The sequence below is a fragment of the Macrosteles quadrilineatus genome, unplaced genomic scaffold (assembly GCF_028750875.1).
Source record: "Macrosteles quadrilineatus isolate MER2022 unplaced genomic scaffold, UCM_ALF_1.0 Scaffold_9__3_contigs__length_116548681, whole genome shotgun sequence".
Classification (NCBI taxonomy): Eukaryota; Metazoa; Arthropoda; class Insecta; order Hemiptera; family Cicadellidae; genus Macrosteles; species Macrosteles quadrilineatus.
Window position 1 is genome coordinate 73,029,366 of NW_026542602.1, and position 23,879 is coordinate 73,053,244.

The following is a 23,879-nucleotide window of genomic DNA, read 5'->3' on the forward strand; positions in this document are numbered from 1 at the left end:
GTCATATCTAATAGGTATGGTTGTGATGAAGATGGTTCTTTCTTCACTTTTGAGTTTAAGTTTATGTTCTAGGTCTTTATAGATATCGCCAAACTCGCAATTTAGGCTGTCATTTGTTCCACCAATGATAACCACAGGGGTGGAGGCTTCAATGGCTGTAGAGTCAATGACTTGGGCTAACGTGGTGTTGGCTCTTACGTAGCCAAAAGCCTTGATTCTCCCATGGCTTAGATATTCAATTTTATTAGCTACTCCTCTGCCCTGGCTATCCGAGCAGAGGGTTAGCTTTAAGTTTGGGTATAGCTGTTTGGACTTTCTTGTGATTGTTTTTTTATAGTGTGGATTTCTGCGTTGTTTGTTTTGTTTTCGATTTATTTTACTGGTATTGGTCTGGTTTTTTTCTGGAATGTTATCAGGAACTTCACAACTGTCATCTAATTCATTAAGAATGTTAAACCTATTTTCCACTGCAGTTGTAGGCTCTGTAATGTGTTGGTTAGGACCCTTGTAAGAATTACCTTTTTGTTTAATTTTTACCCAGTGGTGTGATTCAGCTGTGCTGCTCTTCTCTTTAGGGATTACCGTGGGCTGAATGATGGACTTCCTATTTTCAGCCCTAGTGACTGAGGATGTGTATTCTTTATCCCTCTTCTTAATCATTGTAGAATACAAAATAGCGTCGCTGAAATGTGAAGCTAACAGGAAATATGCCATCAGTGACCGTCTCTCAATTAGTTCTATATCGCTTAAACTAGCTTCTTGAATAAACTTAATATTTAGCTCATTACTAGTGACCAAATCCTCAACAAGGGATTCAATTACCCAGCATGTGATGATGCCACAATCGTAAGAATTAGGTTGTTGTGGGCAGCTTGCAGAAGTGAATGTTGCAGCTGATGAAGTACCTCCAAGATACAATGTAAGTTTGTCTGCTACCTTCTTTGCTGAAGTCAGATTGTGGTCCTTTAGTGAGTCAAAATGCAGGTAATTGTTGGAAATCTTGTCATAGACTAAGGTGCTCCAATGAGATCCACTTTCTTTGCTCAACTCCTCCGAATCATTTATAGGAAGAATAATAGTATTAATTGAGCGAATGTTTAAAGGATCAAGAAGAAAGCTGTAGTCCTGCAGATTTTTTACCGCATGGGAAATCAAAGGGTTAATTATTATGCTGGATTTTGTCAGTAAAAATTTTTCACTAATCAGTTGGAGGTATGGTTGAATAGTAAGATCAGAGAGCCAGTTTTTACTTAAAAGTTCGTAGGTAATCTGATGAGATTTCATTAGAGTGTGGTCAGTTTGTGTCCCTATATCTGACATTGAAATAGTTTTACAGCTGGTATTGCTTACAGTTGCCTGGTCTACTAACTTGGCTTCTTCATTTGAGGATACAGAGGAAAATGAAGATCTTTGTGATTGGTTGGTGGTGCTTGGTTTGCTGGTTCATTCAAACTTGAGAAAGATGAATTATTACTATTTAATTTAATTTTAGTGTCATAAAAATCTTCTAATTTAAATGGAAGGTTCTTTTCTGAGATATAGTTTTTTAATTCTTTTTTTGAGCGAAAAACTTTACCTCCAGGGGACTTAATGTAGATATCAGTTTTCCCTTTACTGAGACCATTCTTTCGAATTTTTTTTTTTCTCTCAGCCAGCCACGAGGTAAACAGTTTTCATTCACTTTAGATTCAGCATAATTTACCATTTTAACAATAAATGGTAAAACTAATATCAAGTTTCTATTGAATAGATCCTTTAAATAGCAAACTATTGTACAAAATCTTGTATTCTATCAATAAATTGTTAATTTATTTAAAGGAAATAAATATATATACATATAGATAGAAACTATTTTTACTGTAATTTTAACAAATATTTTTTTTTTCTGGAGAAAATTATTTAAATCTCCCAATATAAGGATAATAATATTCTCAATGGAACATATTAGAGGAACACAGCTGAATTGCTATCTCTTATCACATGGCTGGGGTCAAACTCCAGGTAGTGAAGTTGAATGAAACTCTGCAAGGTGACGTCACAGTTAGAAGTCAGAATTCAGAATTATTTCCTGAAAATCCTTGTCCACCTGAGCGTAGTGATATATGTGGTTAGGAGTGGTGATGTTATTTTTCACATAAATAGATCTTCTTATTTTGGGTATTTTAACACTTTAATAGATATTTTAGTGAAAGAAGTGCAGTTTGAAAAAAATTAAATGATGTTACATTAAATACCAATGAACTTTTTCTTTTGATTTTTCATCATCAATCTATAGAAAAACTATCCCTATTCCAAGCAGAGTCTTGTAAGTAAAAAGTCTTATATTGTAAAATGTTTTATACTTTTAGGTAATATAAGAACTTATTTGTTTATTACATTTAGGTGTTTTTAAAGTACAATATAAACTCACTAGCTATATCATTTAGTCCAAATCTTGCTGAAAAATTAGATTTAAAATAGGAGCACTATTCAAAACAAAAACTTGCTTCAACTTGCTAACTTTTTTGATCCACACACAGCTGAGTATAGATAGGATGTCTACTTCAGTATCTCCAATGATGGCAAGGTTTGCTTAAATCATGCTTAAAACAAAAATAGCGGATCACATTATTGAAAGATTACCATAATGACAGAAATTTTACTCACAAAACATATCTATCCATGTTAGTGTTTGGTTTCTTGTTCTTGATAAACAAAATTAAAACTACCCTAAAGATAAAACACTTCTCAGGTTGTTCCTACCTTGACGTAAACACTGGTCTATGGCCAATCTACACAAATCTTCCAGTGGAACTCGACTCTCAGCTCCCACCTCTCTCTGCTCCACCTCTCCTATTGAACAAATATGAACATCAACAATCATGAAGTGAAAACAGTACAAATGTTACCTATGAATGTGAGGATTTTCTATATCGATTCTTGATATCTCAAATATTTGGACATTGGTATCGGTACCGTATCGAGACATGATCGATTAAGTTAATGCTGATACCGATGCTGTACATGACTGCGAAGATCGCACAATCCAAAAACTACCTCTTTAGCCGTGTTTGAGCAAGAGGTTTCTATGACTAAGGGAGACGATAATGTCCATAGGCTGTGGTAGATGATCAGTATCTTGCTGCGATCGCGGAAGAAGACAATAATGTCTACTCGACTGTGGGATATGTTAATCATTTTATGACGATGGATATTCAGGATTTTGCCGTTATTGCAGGGTACAATGATGATGTTCACTCAACTGCAAGAGTTGATACAATTTTGCTGCAAGACAATGATGATTTTGTCTGTAGCATAGGAATTCATAGATTGTGCAGTATATAACTAATCATCTTGTCAATCTGAGACAAAATCGGTACTACGTTATGTGACTCTTTTGCTTGTTTAAATCTCTAATAGCCTTCTCTTACTGAACTTAAATATTATCTGGCAGGCTTTAAAAAAATCTTAATTTTGGCTTTTCTGAAGAAAAAAACCCATAGCTTTTCAGTGCTCACCTGTAACGTTGAGTCCAATCTGCTGCAGCAAGTGACACACGGTGATGGCCAGTGTGTGAGAGAACAGTCCGAGCAGCTGACAGCTGACGTAGTCTGCCGTGAAGCATCTGATTGGCCGATGGAACCGGTCGTCATCACAGGGTAGTGTCACTCCTTGGCCTTTGAATGCCTCCACATTGGCATGACACATGCTGAACAGCTCCTGCATGGCTTGCAACCTCTTCACCAGGAATATACTGTCCAGCACAGCCCGTGGTGCTGGCTCCTGTACTCGAGCCTGCAAAACCATGCAACAATTACAAATTATTAAAAATACCATTGACTATTGGATACTAAAGTAAACATCCCATCTATATGGGACGCTTAATAGAATAGAATAGAGCATTAAGCACTTCATTATACATTTAAATCATCCTTGTGCATCAACTAAAAATGGTTTAAGTTTGTTAATGTCTGATAAAATCTAAATTCCTTTAAGTCTACAATAATTTATCCCGACTTCAAGTCTTGTTATTTTACTAACTTTGAAACTACCACAAACCGAATAAAACCGCTTCAGATGATTCAATCGTATGAGAAGTATACTCACAGAGAGTATCTTGGCGTCCCTGAGTTGGTCAATCTTCTTCCACACGGTGGGTGTGTTGAGAGCTGTCTGGGCTGACACCATACTGCTGCTGGCCAAGCTGAGGTTGACAAACAGTCCGTTGAAGCCCATGAACAACATCTGTCCTGGGGTGAGGGGGTCGGCTGTCTGTACCACCAGAGTGTCTACTGCGGCCTGCAGCTGTCTGGCCACCTCCTGGCTGGCTGCATGAGGAGACTGCAACAGAGGCCACAATGTGAGCACTATTCCACTATAATCTTTAACATCTTGCCATCAAGTAACATCACACTACAATATAACATCCGCCATGTATTTGAATTAGAATAGGAAGATAGTAAATGTGGTTTCGTGTAAACATTTGACACATTCAATCCAAAGCTGTCAAAGAAGGAGGGACCAATTATTCCAGTAAATAAGTAATGTACCGAAGAAATTTACACTGTTAACCCAGTACTGGAGAAAATAAACCTTTGATGTAACCAACTTTTCCATCCAAACAATCCAAAGGGTAATTTATTTAATTTATAGATTAAAGGACAGTTCCACTTCCATAGCTCATATTAATGTTGAATTCTTCTCAGTTGCGTTTACCCATCACAGTAAAAAACTTTGAGTAGAATTGCTGCACTAAAACACCCTCTTATGGGCCCACCATGAAGGTGTAGTAATAATTTTCCACAATGGAAACTCTCACCAAGGCCGTTGAAAAACACGGGTTGCTTACCAATATATAGGTTCTTTAAGTTCTCACACTCGGGCTCACCTATTTCAAATTACTCTGTAGAACTACTTTTAGAGATATATTTATATTTTGGACCCCCCCCCCCCCCCCCCACTTGTGTGGGGAGAATGGCCTGTTGCTTACAAACTCACAACTGAAACAGTTACCAATATTATTTGTCTCACCTCCATTCCCATGATGACGTTATGCAAGTGTGCCTGCAACTGAGCTACCAGCTCCTCCAGTGGTACATGTACCGAGGCTATGATAGCCTCCAGCTCTCCAACCATTGCCAACACACTCGGGTCTTCCATGTGGATCTTCTGGATAGCCTCTGGCAAGATGATAGAAGTGAAGTTCAGATTCAATTCCTGAACATAAAAAATCACTTGTCATTGTATTTTCATACGCAGATCAAACTTACACTAATTTTACATTTAGATGCAATTGACATATTGTCACATTATAAGAAAAACTGACCTGTAATGTCTTGTACTGGTTGTGAGCAGCATTGAGGCACTTGACGGCAGCTTGCAGCGGAGAATCGTTCTCAGCAGGTGGTAGCAATGACAACAGCTTTGTCATGATGCTGACTGTCATACACATTTCATCAAAAAACCATTCACCTTTCTGTGACGTCAAGTCCACCAAACACTCCATTGCACCTGAAATCAACACTAGTTTTTCACACAAAGGATTTACAATAACGTGTTCTTTGAGATTTCTTTACGCCCCAAAACATAGACTGTTGCTTGTTTGATTTGTTAAGTACAATGGCTAGTTTTTTGTTGTTTTTTTTTTTTTGAGGTGAAACATTTTTTATGATTAAAAAATGTATTTAAAAGGTTAAAGTTTCCTCTAAGCTGGTCTCAAAATCAAGAGCTGTTCAAAGAATATATAAGAGATTATGAATGTTATTCGCTCTACTATCTTTTTCATGATATACAATTTTACTGGACATACAGTCATACAGTTGACTCTCAATAATATCGACACTTACAAAGTTTACCCAGTGTGTCAAATTGTCAAGTGTCAAACTATTGAGGGTAACATCTATTACCCATAACACAGTCAGGTAAGACAGTCTGGTAAGACTGTCTGGTAAGTAATGTACTCACTATTCGCAGCATGCTCCAGCATCAAGAACCGCTTGTTGAGGTTGCTCAGCGCCGTGACGACAATGCAGCGCAGTGCTTTAGGAGAAACACTGTCAGGCAGGGGAGGGTCTATCACAGTGGCGGGAGGAGCTCTCTCCAGTTGTTTGCCTACCCCCGCCCGTGCCTCTGCCAACAGCCGCTGCAATGCCAGATTGTAGCTGACCACCAGCGGGGCCTTGGCCAGCTGCGGCGGGGCTAAACACACCTTGGCCTCCGCAATCACCAGCTCACAGCTGCAACCCAGGGTTTATTAGCAAATTTCTTACGGTGATCAATTAACCACTCATTACCTAAAAAAATTAGTGGTTTTGGGGGGATTTTGGGAAATTTACCAAACAATTTTAAGTATACTTAAAGAGTAAAATCAAAGTAAGTTATGCAGCATTGATGGACCAGCAAATTCGGCGATATGTACTAATGTAATGTAGGACTAAATTGCGTACATATCATAAGAAGCACTGTTTAGCTGACAAAATATGTAAGTTACTCAGATCAGCAAAAAGTATCTCATGGTTCAGATATTTATAAATTTCTTAGTAACAATTTTAAACATTTTAAGTAATACAAATTAGGAACAGATTTTTACATTCCATTGGTTTACAAAGGACATCTAGGACCAAACTGAAATATCAGGGAATTATTGGGAGATTGGGAAAAAATGGGAATATCCAGGAGCTGTAAACACCAAGGTTACACCAAGGTAACTTACCTGTCTAAGGAGAAGTTGTCCAGCAAAGTGGAGGCCCAGCGATGGTACAAGGAGGTGCGGTGATGGTTGACATGAGACATGGGGAAATACCTGACCACAGCAGCGTACTGTTCTAGCAGGTCCAGACATGTACGCGTCAGCTGAGTCTGCTGCAGACACAACTCACACAACTCCTTCTCTGACTGGATACACTGTGTAAACCAATACTTGTCAAATAAATATAGTAATTGTATGCTTTTAGTGTTCAATAACATACATATTACTTTGGTATTTGACTAATAACTAATGCATTAAACTAATGTAAAAAAGTTATAGAGAAAATTAGCGGAAACATTGAAATATTAAATTCCAAACGAAGGTTTTAAATTTTAATAAAAATATAGCTGAAATGAATGGTAAAATGAACAAGTAGGAACATACTTGTGTTGAAGTCCAATTCTGAAATAAAATTTAAAATATATATACAGGGTGTTTTTTTTTTAACTTGCATCTTTATTTATGTAAAAACCGCAATAGATAGAAATATGCAGTTTACGTAGGGGGCCCAATTGTTTTGAATTCAACGTTACATTCACATTCCCCCTCTTTCCCCCCTGCCCCCAACTTAATTTTTTTTAATAGCAAGGTACCCCTTGTGACATATCAAATGAAAGAGCATGAAAAAAGAAAATGTTTGATGAAAAAAAATTGAAAATCGGTTCATAAATTTTTGAGATATTCCCCCCCCCCTTCCCCAGAACTTAATTTTTTTTAATAGCAAGGTACCCCTTGTGACATATCAAATGAAGGAGCATGAAAAAATAAAATTTTTGGTGAAATTTATTTTTCATTTGATATGTCACAAGGGCGGGTACCTTGCTATTAAAAAACAAGTTATGGGTAGGGGAAAAGGGGAGGGATTATCTCACAAATTCATGAGCCGATTTAAAATTTTTTTTTCACCAAAAATTTTCTTTTTTCATGCTCTTTCATTTGATATGTCACAAGGGGTACCTTGCTATTAAAAAAAAATTAAGTTCCGGGGAACGCATTTCAATACAAAATAATTCCAATACATTATAAAATTCCATAGGTTTTTGAGAACACACGGGACCCATCTCAAAAGAGACTTTAATTAGATATTTTGAATATGCTGGAGCTATAAACACCCTGACACAGTGCAAAATTATATATTTGACAGTTTTGAAGCTGAACAAATTTGTTACCTGCAACACCATCTGTCCCTGGCCGGCATTCTGCAGGAACTCCTTGATAAGGTCGAACACGAGGTATGTATCCACCTTTGTGCGAGAGTTCACCTCTGCTAACCACTGAGCCATCTGCGGTCCATAGAAGTAGTACAACGCCATCTGTAACACCAGCAGGTGGAAATGAGCGACAGCTTACAGAGGCATTGTGGCTGTAGATGATAAGATCATGTAAAAGAAGAGTAACTAGTACTTTTTTTCACCAGGTTTTAAGTGAGAAGACAATTTTCAGGTATGAAAATGTTAAACAAATTGAGGTTTGGGTTGTTTGAGGTATTACTGGGGACAGTATCATCACAATTAGTAAAAAAAATTTGTTTACAACATTTTGGGGTCTAGAATTTAATCTCGTTTTTAGGTAAGAAACAACCTAAAACATTAACAAGAATTATACACTATAGTAGCCAAAACAAAAAATCCTGAAAGAAAATTAATACAAATAGTGCTTAGGTAAACACAGTGAAGGAATGAACACTTCTGCACTAGATGATAACTCGAGACAGATGACTTGCGTTTGTTAGAACATGGTAGAAGGGATGGCATCAAGGAATGAGATTGGAGTTACTATCAGATGCTTCAGGTGTTGGAAAGTTGATTAACTTTAAATTAATTTGTATAAAAGTTACCAATTAGACACAAGACATAACACCAATAACAAGTAAGTATTGACTTATTGACTAGTCAACTAGAATTAAATAATTAGTTTATTTTGTACACATGTTATTATATTGAAAAACTTCTGACTAACTCCACAAGTGATTGTTATTCAACGTGATATTCTGATTTCCCAGATCTGGGAATCTTACCACAGAAAAAATTACCTGCACGATGGATCAATCCAATAGGAACACAGGTAACCTAAACCAGTTTTTGAATTATAGCCCAAAGATTCAAGATTCTTTATTTGGTCGATTGAACAGTAATACAGTTATAGACCACGTCAAATTGTTGAGTTAGGCTACAGATACTAACAAATTGAAATATTGCATACAGTACAGGTACATAGTGAATGACATTTTTGGTTGACTAGATTTAGTAGGAACATTTCTAAAGCATAGTGAAATAAACAAATTAGTCAAAGAAAAGAAATAAGCATGTTACTAAACTAAAAAGATAAACAAAAATTTATACACCTAGTCGATTTCCTCCTGAATTTCTCAGCAATAACACATGATTGTTTCATTTTTTATTAGAAAAATTACAATAAATGCCTTACCCAATTGATTTGTTAATAATTATGATTTTAATCTATTTGTAAACAAAATCTGTTAAGAAGACAGTGTTGCCAGATATTGTGTTAGAGTCAGTGTTAGTATAGAGAGATACAGGTGAGCTACTGAAGGTCGAACTGTAACACTATCGGAGTTTAATGTAATGGAGACAATCACACAATGATAGTAAGGTCAAGGTCACAATCTTGCCTCACCCAAACAGATGTGTACTCCTCCACCAGTATCAGTTATACTTGAACAGTTTTAATTTTAGCACTTTTTTGCCATTTCATCACTAATGTGTTTTTCTTAATGTGTGCATAAGGTGAGTAAAAACACACAGCTGTAAGCTACTTAGTCTATTTTTGGTTACAGTTATAGTTTTTTAAATCGTGTAGAAGTAGTTCAGTAAGTTAAACTCTTAGCACTCTCGACAAACTTTATTTTCAATCAAAATTCGCATTAATATAGGCTACAAACAATATGTGAAAACCATTCGTTGTAGTAGCCAAGATAATTAAATAATTACTAACAGAAAGGCCAATTAAGAGAATTAGTTTGAACTTTTATCTTGGAAACACTTAAACCTTTTCATTTCAAGAACAAGGATACTTACTCTCTTGGTTACCACATTTTCTTTTTTTGACATTAATATTTATCAAAATCATAGTATGTTATAGCAAGTATACCTCCTGAGCACGATGTTGTTTGTTGACACTACCTTTGCAGATAAGCATTAGTATTTTGGTGTTTGTTTTGGTTTTGTCGTCTTAACTTTATTTTTTGTTATTTCCCACACTAGTAGCATTTTGTATAAAGTTATTCAAATGATTTTAAGGTAAAGCGGTCCAAACCGCTTAACATATTTGTGGAATGCCAAGATTCAAACCCATCCCTCTTGTACTGAAGTCTGAGACGCAACACACCCAAGATTCAACAGGTTTTTTTGTCAGTCTAAATTTTTTCTGAGTATTTTTTTTTTCAAATGTCACCAGCTTTATCCCAACACATATTATTAAAGAACACACAGGAAACTGTTCGAATTATTTGCAATTATTGCTGAACCAAATTATGACGTTTTTAATAAGTGCTGCCCAAAACCAATAGATGCTCTATTACCTTATACTGCTGGATGCTACGAGCACTCTCGTCTAGTCTGGCCTGCAGTGCTGCCCGCGCCTTGTTGCTGGCCTCTGTGGCCGCACAGTTAGATGCGTATCTCACAGCCAGTGTGTACAATGCATGCTGGGGATGCGCCTCTGCCTCCTTCACCAGTGCTATCTGTTGATGTCTCTCCTGAAAGAAAGCAAAAAAAATTTTAAAGCATTGGGTTACAAAAAGGTTACATAAACTCAGCATTCTCTTCTCGTATTTTTAGTTCATATTAATTGGTCGAGATCAGTGACTTGATTTTTAAAATTAAATACAGTATAGAAATCATTTTGTGCTCTTTGGGAGTAAACTTAATATCCATGTTATTTATTAAAAATGAATGGGTTTATTTCCACACAATTTCACAAAATCAGTGTAATTTGAATAGGACAAAATGTTGAGTGCTAATACATATCTAAGCTTGGCTGGGGACAAGTTACCTGCAATGCTTCCTCTGTTCTCTTCAGTCTGTCTGAAGAATTCATCCATTTCTCCAAGGTTCCACCCAAGTCAGGCAGTTCTACCACCAGTTTATCTCTGAAATTATAATTCACCATCAGCGTTGAATGAACTATGTTCTATCACAGAAAAAAGTAGTATTTTAAGACAGTTTAGCATTAAAAGTCGATATATTTTAGATTTTTTCAGAACTTGCAGTAGGTAATCAATAGTTTTAACTAATAAATTCTCATTTAAATCAAAATGTATTATAATCTTATCTAAGGAAGTGAAATTGTTAAGACTGTAGACTGTGACTTATGATGTTTGTGATCGTAATTAAAGTGAAAGGTGTTTTAAAATTAATATCACAGGGTATGACACATACATATATTTATCTTACAATTACTTCAATCACACTTTTATTTATTACATACAAGAGCAGCTCAATCAGTATCGTCTGATGACGGTGTTCTCTAATGATCAGTGGTAGACAAGTATGCACTGATTGAAACTTACTGTACCCGACTATCTAAAGACAAGTCATGTTTTGCATGCCCTCATCATTCATCTGATCTAAAGCCATGTAACTTTATGGGAGTATGCCACAACTAAAACTAACATAATTTGATATACAAGATCTGTAACTGAAGGTACAATGTAGCTTTTAGTACAAACCATTAAAACCGTAAAATTTGTTTCTTAACACCCAGCAATATTTTTCACAACATTAGTTAGTTTTTGCATTTATTAACAAAATATCAACCAACCTGTGTAGACAAGGTAACTATGGAACAATCTGGTTAGGAATGACATAGTCTCCAAAATTAGTAAATTTTTCGTAAAATATTTATTGGCGTTTGTTGGAGTGAATTGAAATAATTTAGGGATTTGATCAGTACAGGAATCTTGACAACTCTTAGTCGCAAGGGATAACCAAGACATTGCTTCAATTGTGCCAAAAGTGTTGAAATCAACCGAGTTTCAGAATTAATTCATTTAATAAAGTTGATAAAGGTGCAATTGAATTTTACAGTAGACGTTTTATTGCATTTATCAAAAGATGTTCCTACTGTACTTCAATCAAAAATTCAAGACTCATTTTTTGAGAATGTAATTATAAGAATTTGTGTTCTTGGTACCAACACTGATGTGCAGTTTAACTGGCTAAGACAAGCTGTACAGTTTAACTGACCTGTTGTCCAGCCACTCATGCCTGATCTCCGTCAATCTCACAGCCAACATGTCCACAGTGACTTCTCGCTCCAGCTGTTTGCGGCTCTGCTTGGTCTCCAGCGCTACCGCTCGTCCTCCGCCATACACAGCCCCTGCAAACACAATTCACTTATCAGATGGTAGACAAGTGTGGGACTAAATTGAATTCAAATGTTTCTTTAGTCAGAATCATTTAAAACCGAGAATGAAGGAAAGCTGGTTTTGAACCATCAAAAAACTAATGACTTTTCTCAGGATTGAACCAGTTGACTTCTGATTGTCAGGTTCTATCACCACTCAGCCAACTTAAAGAATTAAAAATTACCTACTAAATGTGTTGCAATGGTTTTTTAAAGTTGTAACAACAACCTATTTTTTTTGTTATAAATAAAGTGTCACTTTTCAACTATCCTTCACTGAAAGACACTTTGATTTTAGTTGTTCACAAACACCATAACTTAAGAATCAATTTATGATAATTATTAAAATAATAATAGGCCTATGGATTTTTTACTTTGTAATTACCATTGTTGCTTGCTTATAATATGACCCAATAAATAGCTGAATAACTATGTTTTTTGTTTTATATTTATTTTAATTATTTAAAACAAAACATGCTATAGGTCTATTATATGCTAATGTTCATTCACATTTATCCTATGGTTTGTGCCTTTATGGTTCAACTACAATTGCAAATTAGGATAGGATACTTAAACTTAAAAAAATAGCAATTAGAACAATTTTGAAATTAGAACACGACGAAACAACCAATAACAAATTGAAAGAACTGAGCTCTAAGATTTGAGCTGGTTGCCAAAATGACTTTGAGGACTTAAAAATGAAAATCCGTTACTTTTCAGTGACTTTTCCTTGTAAAATCAGAGACTTTTTTATGACTTAGGTGATTTCCGTGACCAGTAGTCAACCGGCCTAATGATATAGATACCGTATTATTGCTTTATACAATTCAGTAAAACAACTTTTAAATGCCAAACAAATACCTGTATATCCAGTTTCACTTCCGGGTGTCCAGTCAATCAAAGGGTCGTAAACAAATGCTTCAAGCAGAGTCAGAACTGTTTCCCGTCCTTTCTTCATAACTTTCAAAACATGTTCACACGTCAAACGGAAAATACCCTGAAACAAAAGAATTAACCTGTTATAGTGTGTCTATAGTACCTTGGATATTTTCAAATAAAATATCTCCTAGAATGATCACTAAACATTTATATAAACACATCAAACATCTTGTCAATTTTACGTAAAAAAATGTTAAATACAATGAAACAATTTTCATAAGATTCTACATTATTCCTAGTTTTTTTGTTTAATGTTTTAATGTTATACTTGCACAAGTTACAGACTATTTTTACCCTATGATTAGGAAACCAAGCACACTCGTTTGTTTGGTTGAAGGCTTGCATTAAATAAACGTTGTAATACATTACCATTTATTAACAGACTGATTCATTCTACGTTTACAATGTGTTTGGGATCAGTGTCATGTTGGTTGAGTCAGTGTGTGAGTATAATGTATGAAGGAATTTTTTACATTACTGTAAAAATATTGCTATAGGTAAGATAGCTAATACATACTTGTGACTAATATCCTATACATGAGTTAAAAATTAACCAATTGTTATTGACATAAGAAGATAAATGCAATGGAAAAACATTTCAAAATCTTTGTTCAAACGATGTGTACGTATTAAATAATATTCACTGCATGTTAAACAATCGTGATTTTCAACAAATCTCTTTCAGGAGTCTCAAAGAACATTTTTAAACTCTGCACTTTAAACGACCCAAGGTCTATATACACAATGCTTCTCTTATTTCTTTTAATCAGACAATCATACCTAAACAATTTGGTGCATAATATTTTTCTACATGATTTTGATTATGATGAAAACTGCTAATTTCTTAAATGTTACGGTTAAGTTTACATCTTGAAGAAACTGGAATTTCCGACTGTTGACATTGGAGTTGACAGTATTGTAAGCAGCAGATAAAAACAGATTTTTGTTAAAGGGTTAGTTAACATATTTTTCTTTCTGTTATAGTTTTTAAATACTTTTTGTTTCAAAATATTTACCTAATGTTAAACATAGCAAACTTAGTATCATGTTGTAGAAATAGTTAGTCTGTATACTTAGTGCAGAGTTACAGGGAATGATAGAGAACAAGTACTTTTTGATTATCTTCAACACTTTGATTTTAATATGTTTGTTACAGTTTGTTACTTGGTATATTTTTATTGAATGAACCTCAAGTGTACCAACATAATAATGACAATGTGCAGGTGATGTTCTGTTATCAACACCTGTCCCTTATCATCACCAACAACACATTAATCAGCTTCTATCATATCCTGCATGTTATAAATTATCACTTCCTATCCATTTGGTATCATCGGTTTCAGCATAATGAAGTTCTAGGTGAAACTTTTCAAGAACTATTGAAATATTTCTTAGATTTTATATATTTTCAGAATAAGTAGAGAGTTTTAAAAACCTTTAGTCAAGTACTATACATTGCCATACAACATTTTTCTCCAAAATGGATTCATGTATTAAACAGAAATTTCTCCCCCAAAGGACTAAATTTTTTAGCATTCTAGTTCTAGATCGGCGGATCTACAACTACAAAGATTCTTAAATATTGGATCACATCACTATCACATAGCTGAGACCTTGCAATTAGTAGGATTTAAACCTATTTCCTCCGGGGCAAAAGACACTTGCTTCAACCACTAAACCACCTGCCCCCTTTAGATGTCTCAGTTGGAAAGAATAAAATTAATTCCACTACCTTCTTTTAAATATGCATACGCTTGCTTTGTCACTATGCTGTAAAGTAATGTACAGTACTGCTGATGATCTTCAAACTTAAGCAAATCTTAGTGATTGGTCCTGTACACACTTCGAGACCTAAGCGATAAATCAATTACAAGTTTTCCTTTAACAATATAAGTTATTAATATAGAGTTATTCAAAAATATAATTTTTTATGAAAAGTTAAGCATTTTTAGGTTTAGTATGGATTAAAAAACATAATTTTAACCAACATAATTGAATACCTTGATTAATAAAGGAATTACATGAATGAATTTACATCCAATTCATGTGTTAAACATGTTACATTTGTTAAGGCCATTCTAAACTTAAAATTTGAGAGTTAAATGTTTTTTGAAGAATATGTTTCAATTCTTTAATCTTATTTCTATTAGTAGTACACCAATTACTAACGTGTACCCAGTAGTTGTGTACTGCATGTTTTAAATAATGTATTGTTAACTTATAAGCAAAGCTATAGTTAAAACAATAACCACGATTAATTCATTGCCAGTGAGTACAAGTAGAGTTTAATTAATTGTGAGTGCAGGAGGTAGGTTTATGACGGACCAATCGTCTGTAGCAGTAACTCATAACAGACCACCAGCATGGTTCATGTAGCGGTGGGAGGGGGAGGGGAGGGGACGGCTCACAAGGCAGTTGAGTCGCCGAGCCGGGATGGATGTGGACTTGACATTGTAAGTCTCGTGCCACTAACAATACACTTTGTAGCCAACTGAAACTTGTATGTATTTTAATTTAAAACAATATTTACTAACAAAGGTGTTTAATATTATTTTACATACAAATATAATGTTACATACTTAAATGTTGCATGATAGATTTATGCAAATATTTAGTACCGGAAAAGATTTTTAAATAATAATTTTACAACAAAGATACTAAACCATAGTCGTGTTGGATATTAGTGGATTTTAAATAGTGGAATAATATATTTTATTACTGCAGGCATCATTGGAAAATGTACACGACAATCCCTCAAAGCACATTTTAAGCTACAAAATATCGAGAAATATTTATTGTTGTAAGTATATAATCAAATGTCTTTTAAAAACGCATATGTTTGACCAGTTGCTCTCTTAAACAGAATCATAATACAAATCAAACCAATTGAAAACATCTCAACAATTATAGGGTCCTATTTTCCTTTTGTTGGTAAATAGTAATCATTTGAATCCAACAAATTTACCATTGAGTGCAGACACATCAATTTAGTTGTCTCTTCTTTTACTTTTGGATTGTACATTTATTAGTTCATCTGTCTTGAACAAGGATAGTTTAGTTTAGTGCTGTAAATAACACGACATAATATATTTATATCCTATCCTTCAATCTAGAAGATGTGTGTCTTCAAGATAAGTAATTGATGTTTATGTTTACAAAGTCTGCTCAGTTTTACAGCCTAGGTAACATTATGAACATGACGCTCACAGTAAACTGAGTCACAAGTCATCGCTACATAGTTTTATACATGGAAGACAGATTATTGTAAAAAATAATAATTACATGATGTTAGGAATTACACTTAGGTTAGTGTGTGTTAAACATTAGTTTAGATTAATCTCTATTTAACTAGATTTTTTTTACACCTCGAGTCACTACTGTTATGCAATTTTACTAGAGCAACCTATATATTTTCCATTGAATTAACTATTTGTTCAATTATCGATTTTGTTTAGAACAGTAACCCAGTATGTTTATAATGTTGAAACCACAGCTATGTTGAGTGCATTCATTGGTTTAGTTAGATAGTTTTTGAAATGTTCAGGACCTCCTAAACAAACTTTAGAAAATTCCTTAATGTGGACTTTGTGATAAGACCTAGGTTCCACTGTACATTTCGGGATCACCAGAAATTAAATGTTTGTGCTGAAATAAACATAAGCACAAGGGATTGATAACTTTTGTGAAAACTCTTCTATTTTAAATAAAATTAGAATCAAACAAATAAATCATTTTCACACGTTGAAAACCAACCTGATCTGACAACGGGAAGGAAGTTTTAATGGTTTTTATATAAATAACCAGTGTTTTATCTGTTCAAAAATATTACAACAGCATGAATATAACTGAAATCTTAAGAGGTGAAAAAGAATTTCCCTTTTTTAAAATCAACCTGAATATAAACTCATTTAAGTTATTTAAAAAATATATATATTTATATTATATTATTTACAAAAATTCACAAAATAGAAATTTTGTAAACTAGTAACTAGATTGGGGCCAGCTATAAAGGTATTGGGAGAGGTAAAGAATGAGTATTGATTAGTAATAAGACGGGAGTGATTGAGCCAAGACCCTGTCATTGTAGCAGATGTACATCTATTCTGGTCTCGATCAATGTTACTCTACCAGCGAGTGCATCGTACCAGCCAACCTTCCGTGTTGCTCCGTTGTATCAAAACAAACATTCCCAACCAGCTTTCCTCTTTTCCTCAGTGCGAATTGAATTATTGGTTTGCGAGACTCAGATTCAGACTATTTTTATATTTGTTAAAAATACTAGATACATTAAGGTATTTTTCCTTGGCATGGCATTTTTACAAACTTAGATCTTTTGATCATTGTTTATGTTTCATAGATATGATTGAAAAATGTATTGAAAATAAGGTAAAAAATCATCTATCATGGTTTGTAACATTTTGGAAATTTATCCAAAGATTTGATGCTTTTTACAAAAATAATTATGTCAAATGAACTATTTTGCAATCTAAGTGGTTGTGATATTTCTGATTTACTTCACTAAATTGCTAATTGGCAAATATTTCCTACCAAACCACTTCCTGACTTTGATATAACAAATGTTCTTTATCAGTACATTCAAAGTAAATTTTAAAAATGTCAAAGCCTTCAAAGCTGGTCTGATAAATATAAAAAAACTTACGATTTTGGTTATTGGGGTTTATTTTACAAATTGTCCAAAACCAAATAGCAATGAGTACTAATTCAACACACCATTCTCATTGTTACCTATTTGATCTTGGACATTGACAGACAATGTTTGTGTGTGTAGAGCCACAACAATGGGCCGTGGTGCTGTACCGCATACAGACGACGCTAAATCACTATTCCTATGATAATGGGCACTACACACTTTTTGTTTATGGCTTCCACATAGCCAGCCGTTTCCTCCTGTCTCAAACCCTGAACTTGTGTAACCTATCACAAGGTTAAACCAGTTAATTTCAATATTTGACAATTCCATCACATATTGTTGTAAAATGTGTTTTTTTAAATACAGGGTTTCCCTTCCTATTTGATTTCCCAGTCCATTAAACACTCTGGCCTTTTGCTATAAATTTTGCATATTTGTTACAATGCAATTTTTATAAATAAATATTTATTTTTTGATTAAAATTATCAAAATTATTTAAATGATAGCTTCACTTGTGTCTGTGTCTTACTTTTACTTACTCTTATTTGCCAAATAACAAGAAACATGGTTGGATAACAAAATAGAAAATCCAATTTTTACATAAAATAGAAATAGGTTTTTTTACCCATTATTATTAAACACACAGACTCTTTATGTTCATGAATTCCTCAAATTGATAATCTTAGCATCTTATCCCTAACTTTTGGGCATTTTCTTTTCAAAACTTTTTTGACTGTTCCAACACTAAACCGATTTTACAGACTTTCATGGTGCCATACATTCCTGCATACAAATTCTATATTTTTTTAACTAATACAAAAATTGACAACAGGTTGAAACTGCCAGATAGAAATGTTCCATTTTTCATCAAGCACAAATTTTGTGAACTCTGTTCCGATGTGGGACATGTTTAAACAGCAAAAATGTGTTAGATAAACAAAATATATTTTTTTCATTTTAATTCTCCTATCAGGTTTCCATACTATTTTTTTTTAGCATTTGAAGTTTAAAGAAGTGTTATCTATTTAAAATTTTGCCTTTATACATTTACAAAAAGTCAACCAAAAGTCTTATGAATTGTAAGGAGCGGCAGTGCCCTTTTGTAAAGCAGAACAATTAAGGCAATTTCATTAGATAAGATTTTACCAAGGGACTAGATGATATATGGACGTGTGCAAAGCTACGATGCGCCATCATTCACTTATTGATCCAGGTTCAATTAATGATAGAACTAATCATCTCAACCACTCAGACCTGCCTTGCATTAGGCTATTTACAGAGAGGCTGTAAATAGTTCAAAGATCTGGTCAAGGTTGTGGTAAAATGGCTGGAGTAACAAATCAATTGATAGAAAACAGTTGAGCAAATTAAAATTACGTCGGTGAACTACTACTTTTGGTTAACCATTGAAACCTCTTAAATTTTAGATAGTTGAAATATAATTTAAGCAGATGAACATTGTAACTCTAACACAACCTGATTAACAAAATAAAAAAAAAAACTTCGGCAGTACTGGACTACTGAGCGCTGTCTAAAAATATCAATAATTGTGAGATTATCAGAAAGTGATAAACCTGAAAACGTATGAAATAAAACTATTTTAAATTTTTCCTTGTTCAACGGTGATTTTCCTGTATACCTACCCTTAGCTCTACCACACGCGCTCAGAAGGCTTAAAATAAACAAACACTAATGCTAGATTGTTTAATCTAATGGAGTATCGAATGCCAGTTTAGTAGGGTATTTATGTCCTCAATTATTCTCTTTACTAGCAGTACCATAAATATCTGCATTATATACAATGATGTATTTTTTCTTATATGTACTAAAGACTACTTATATCTTTCAACAAAAAACCCATTTTTTACACATTAGTTCAGGCCAAGCTTATAGTTGCAGTAATATTAGACAGCTAAATCCATTGGCGAATGGTGGGATTTGAACCTAGGACCTTTAGAATTGAAGCCCTGCGCTCTACAGCTTAACCAACAGTTTCATATCTTAATTATAATGCTCCTTTAGTAAATCCTTTTAGTAAATTAAAATTATAATGGTAGTTTTTTACTAGGCCTATGAATTGAACACACTTTTATTTAAACAGCAACAACTGATCGATTCTCACAACTGTTCTCAGACGGCAGGGTGAGCGGTGCGCCGGCGCACAATGATCACCAGCCATGTGTAACACTACGAGCGGCGCAGACAGTGACGTGGCAGGTCTCGCAGCCAACGTCGTGCTGTGGTTGGCTCTCGACGGATGCTTGTTTGTGTTCATCGTGAGCGGCAACCTAGTGACACTCTATGTGCTGCGATCCAGTATGCAGTTTTCTCCGCTCGTTTCCAACCACTTTGTCATGAGTCTGGCGCTGTCTGACACTGTGGTCGGCCTCACCATCCCCTACCACATGGCCATGAACCTCACGCCTAGCATGGCAGCCAACCGAGTCACTTGTGTGCTCAAGTTAGTATCCACAAGTATCTTGGTTGTAGGTAAAAGCTTCTCTTTTTTAATAAGGAAATTCAAAGTGGTTAGCTAGCTAAGTAGTTGCTGTGCTTGCCTACTAAACAGATGCTTGCTGATTTGGTCCTGAGAATATTCTGTGATTTTTTATGGTTTGTAGGCCTAACTGGAATCCTAGAGAAAATATGAGTGGGTTTTAGTCCAATACAAAACATAACATGGCATAATAAACACACTATTGCCTCTCTCATTTAAAAAATATTGATATATAAATAACAATTACAATAAATATCAGGGAGAAAAAGTAACAAGGATTCTACGAGTACTTTTATGGGAAACATTAATTATATCTTCTACATTACAAACTGTACCTCTCTTTAGACAGCACCAATAAAAAATATCAAACCAATTGGAGGATTTCAGGCTCCTGACAAATCACTTTTCTTCACTTTGTAGTTGTATCTCATGTGTTTGAATGAGAGTTTTATGTTTCTTTACCGTTTCAGATTTGTGTTTATACTGTTCGGATGCTGTGCTTCCATCTTAAACATGACAGCCATTGCAGCAGACCGCTACTTTGCTATTGTACATCCATTCAAGTATGAGAGAATAATGAACGCAAGGTAAGCCTTAGACTATATTGTATACTATTTGTTCAACCTCAAAACGTTTCTTATTTCCTATCATATCCCGTTAGTACTGGATTTCATAAGGTTATATCACCACTATTACCATTGCAGCCATCAATTTAGTTCCACTAATTTTCCAAGTATATAGACAAGCCTCTTCCAGTGGACGTCTATTGATATTAAGTATGTCTAAAACAGTAACTATTTATTGGGTAAACTGACCAAACAATCTATCATTTTGGTGGTGCTTCTTTGCATTCCACCAGTACTTTTAAGTCTACTAGGTCAAGGCAATCACGTAAGAGCTACAGTCTTGAATAAAGCCAAGAAGGTCGCCACCTGGATCCTGAGAAAAATCAACAACTCTTTGATGGATCCCAGCTAGACCCAACTGTTCTTGGATCATTGGGCTTTCATAGACTGTCCTGTCTAAAGAAACGCTGATCATTGTTGGTGACAAAGCTACAAAAGGCATCTCCCTCCATTTTTCACTCATGTTTAGGTGTGATCATAATATGTCATCCACCATCACATTTCTCTGTAACAGGTTGGCCCACGTAGTGTTGTGTGGTGGCTGGCTCCATGCTGTCATCTTCTCCACAGTTCCGCTCTATTGGAACAGCTGGCGGCCAGAACAGCCGTGTGAGTTAGGCCGAGTGCTGCCCAGGTACTACACCACTGCAGTCATCACACCAGCCTTCGCCATCATCTGGGCCATCATGTTCACAATCTACTGGCGTATCTGGCGCGAGGCTGTCAACCAGGCCAACAAGATGCGCCGGCAACACGTCAACATATGCAAGCTGCGCCAGTCGTGTTTTCAGGTGATTTTAGAAATTGTTAGTGTTCCTTCTTTCTTTGATGTTTGAATGTCCTCATGTTTAAATTATGTCGGTTGTAAAATATTGGTAGGGGAAATAGATGTCACTATCATTATAAGCCTTAGTTTTCTTACTTCACTGACCGGTGTAGTTATATATAAGGTATTTAAATAATTAATTCCTTATCGGTTTTTTACAGACTAAGGTACCTTTTTTCATATTTTTGTTAACTCTTTATTATATACTACAACTTAGTGATTAATAGCAGAATATTTTGATTCAAATGTATTTTTACGCTCTACAATGCAAGTGTTACAAATAGGTAAAAACTGTAAATTGACAAAAGCTCAACTTTCACAACACTGTCTAATCCACCATATGATTACATTGCAGGTAGTCCTATTGATCATGGGATGTTTCACGTTCTGCTGGTTTCCGTTTCTCGCTGTGGCCTGTATACAAGCAGCAGGACACCCTGACCTCATTTCCCCAACAATGTACAAGGTATCATTGACATTATTGATTCTTAAATTCACATGTAAAATAAATCATTTATTCTCACTAACTTTTAGACCTATTATGAAGATTTTTATGTATTTCTCTATTCTTGACTGATTTAAATTTGATTGGGACCGAATTTTCTTTCTGCTCATTTCAGCAAATCTATTTAATTTGTTTAACAATCACAAAAAGACTAGATTTTGTACATGGATATCCAAGGGGATTATCCTGTGATCTTTATTCGTAAAAGATACACATCATCTCTGGATACAAATTGTTGTTAAAAATCAAAAGAATGAGTCGCTTATTTTGATAAAAAAACATATGTGATAATACATTAATTAGAAAACTTAGTTTGCTTAGTATAGCCTACTAGTTTGTTGTAACAGAGCAATTAAAATTTGTATTGGTGTAAACAGTCTTGTCACTTACATTTAAATTACAAATGAATAGGGTAACTTACTGTCTTTTGGTTCAATTATCACTCACTAATAATTTTTTAGTAAATCATTGTTAATGGTGTCAAAAAGCTTAACTACTTTGACAAGTGATTTCTTTATTTTCTATGTTTTTGTCTTTGCACAATTTAACCAGCTGAGCTGGAAAGAAGATAGATATGTTTTGTGACAAATTAATTAAGAGTTTGAGTTTGAATTTCCTCATGAGAAACCGAATAATCATGTCTTGTTAAGGCAAACTAAATATTACAGTTGATCAGAATTTTAACTGTGAGTAAAAAAATTTCAGGTGGTGCTCTCAGTTGCCATATCAAGTTCGGCCGTCAACCCGCTCATCTATGCTTGGAAGAACGCTGAGTTCAAGCGTACGTTCGGCCACATGCTACGCTGCCGCACAGCCAGTCACTCACTGCAGTACGAGCGCTCAAGTGAGAAACAAAATCGGAACAGTCTTTTTATTGAAATTCAAACAAACCGCAACAGCGGACTATTCCAAGAGCTGCAGCAGCTTTGAACTTACTTTTTATGTCATTGATTTGTATTATAATTTAAATAAATTATGTTGTAAAAGTGTACTGGGTTTTTTTTTATTGCAGTGATATAATTGAACTTGTGCCTTTAGAGTCCAAATAATTTATCTTCTTTGCAAACTATTTCAGGAGTTTCTTTCATTGTTGTCAAGAAATCAATATTACAGAATTTTCTTACTCTTTAATTTAAAAACTTAAGTTAATTTAATCTTTACACTATTATAGTAAAAAAAGGGAAAGTTAATGTCGAAGAATCAATAACTGCCACAAATGATCACAATCAAAGTACAACAACGGCCATTCGTCAAATAATTCAAAATCAAAGATCCAAAATGAGATGTATTGTGTTGTGATCTTTGACTTGCTTGGGAGACAAGATCAACTATAAATAATTATGATTTCAAAATAACCTCATTATGCATACATATTAAGCCCTGTCTAAAGTACAACAGTTGCAGCTTCAATACAAAAAATACCCAGAAAGGCCTCTTTTGAATTTCTTCTATCCAAATCAACTTCATTTTGGGGGAGCAAACTGGACTATTGGTAGAGCTCAGGACTTTGGACCCCAAAGTCTTGGGTTCAAATTCCACTAATCGTCAATGGATTTTATCCAAGTGATAATACCACAACCTCCATGCCTAGCTTGAAGTAATGAGTGAAACACTTCGTCGCAGAGTGTGAAGGTGGGACAGGAAAAAATCAACTTCATAAACAAATGTAACCGACTGTTTTTTTAACTATCCTTTTCAACGCAGTTCTTAGAATTGAAAAGATTCACTTTACATTATTGTT

General features: G+C 34.6%; 2 protein-coding genes across 4 annotated transcripts in view; one reads left to right on the forward strand and one right to left on the reverse strand.

Moving 5' to 3' along the window:
• The window catches only part of LOC129003981 (serine/threonine-protein kinase SMG1), an 89,634-nt gene that overhangs the window by 15,748 nt on the left and 50,007 nt on the right, over window positions 1-23,879 (reverse strand). The window contains exons 40-51 of the mRNA XM_054432344.1: window positions 12,956-13,091; window positions 11,935-12,067; window positions 10,742-10,838; window positions 10,269-10,445; window positions 7,897-8,040; window positions 6,692-6,882; window positions 5,944-6,215; window positions 5,306-5,490; window positions 5,011-5,196; window positions 4,087-4,320; window positions 3,498-3,774; window positions 2,743-2,832 (exon numbers count right to left, since the gene is read on the reverse strand). Coding sequence (XP_054288319.1) covers window positions 2,743-2,832; window positions 3,498-3,774; window positions 4,087-4,320; window positions 5,011-5,196; window positions 5,306-5,490; window positions 5,944-6,215; window positions 6,692-6,882; window positions 7,897-8,040; window positions 10,269-10,445; window positions 10,742-10,838; window positions 11,935-12,067; window positions 12,956-13,091 — 2,122 coding nt within the window. The remainder of the gene's footprint in view (window positions 1-2,742; window positions 2,833-3,497; window positions 3,775-4,086; window positions 4,321-5,010; window positions 5,197-5,305; window positions 5,491-5,943; window positions 6,216-6,691; window positions 6,883-7,896; window positions 8,041-10,268; window positions 10,446-10,741; window positions 10,839-11,934; window positions 12,068-12,955; window positions 13,092-23,879) is intronic.
• Window positions 9,370-23,129, forward strand: LOC129003982 (D(1) dopamine receptor-like). Of its 3 annotated transcripts, none has more exons than XM_054432345.1 (6): window positions 9,370-9,474; window positions 19,819-20,145; window positions 20,652-20,768; window positions 21,322-21,598; window positions 21,989-22,099; window positions 22,844-23,129. In XM_054432345.1, exons 2-6 carry the CDS (start codon window positions 19,862-19,864, stop codon window positions 23,066-23,068), a joined length of 1,014 nt encoding a protein of 337 aa, XP_054288320.1. In that variant the 5' UTR covers window positions 9,370-9,474; window positions 19,819-19,861; the 3' UTR covers window positions 23,069-23,129. The 3 variants fall into 3 exon arrangements, with proteins under 3 accessions (XP_054288320.1, XP_054288321.1, XP_054288322.1); XM_054432346.1 differs by lacking the exon at window positions 9,370-9,474 and adding an exon at window positions 15,446-15,486; XM_054432347.1 differs by lacking the exon at window positions 9,370-9,474 and adding an exon at window positions 15,478-15,533.

Excerpts from the sequence above, each read along its gene's own strand:
- LOC129003982 (XM_054432345.1), top strand. The coding sequence starts at position 19,862 with ATGTGTAACACTACGAGCGGCGCAGACAGTGACGTGGCAGGTCTCGCA. Across the intron at positions 20,769-21,321 it reads GAGAGAATAATGAACGCAAG|GTTGGCCCACGTAGTGTTGT; the intron begins GTAAGCCTTAGA and ends TCTCTGTAACAG. Across the intron at positions 21,599-21,988 it reads TGCGCCAGTCGTGTTTTCAG|GTAGTCCTATTGATCATGGG; the intron begins GTGATTTTAGAA and ends ATTACATTGCAG.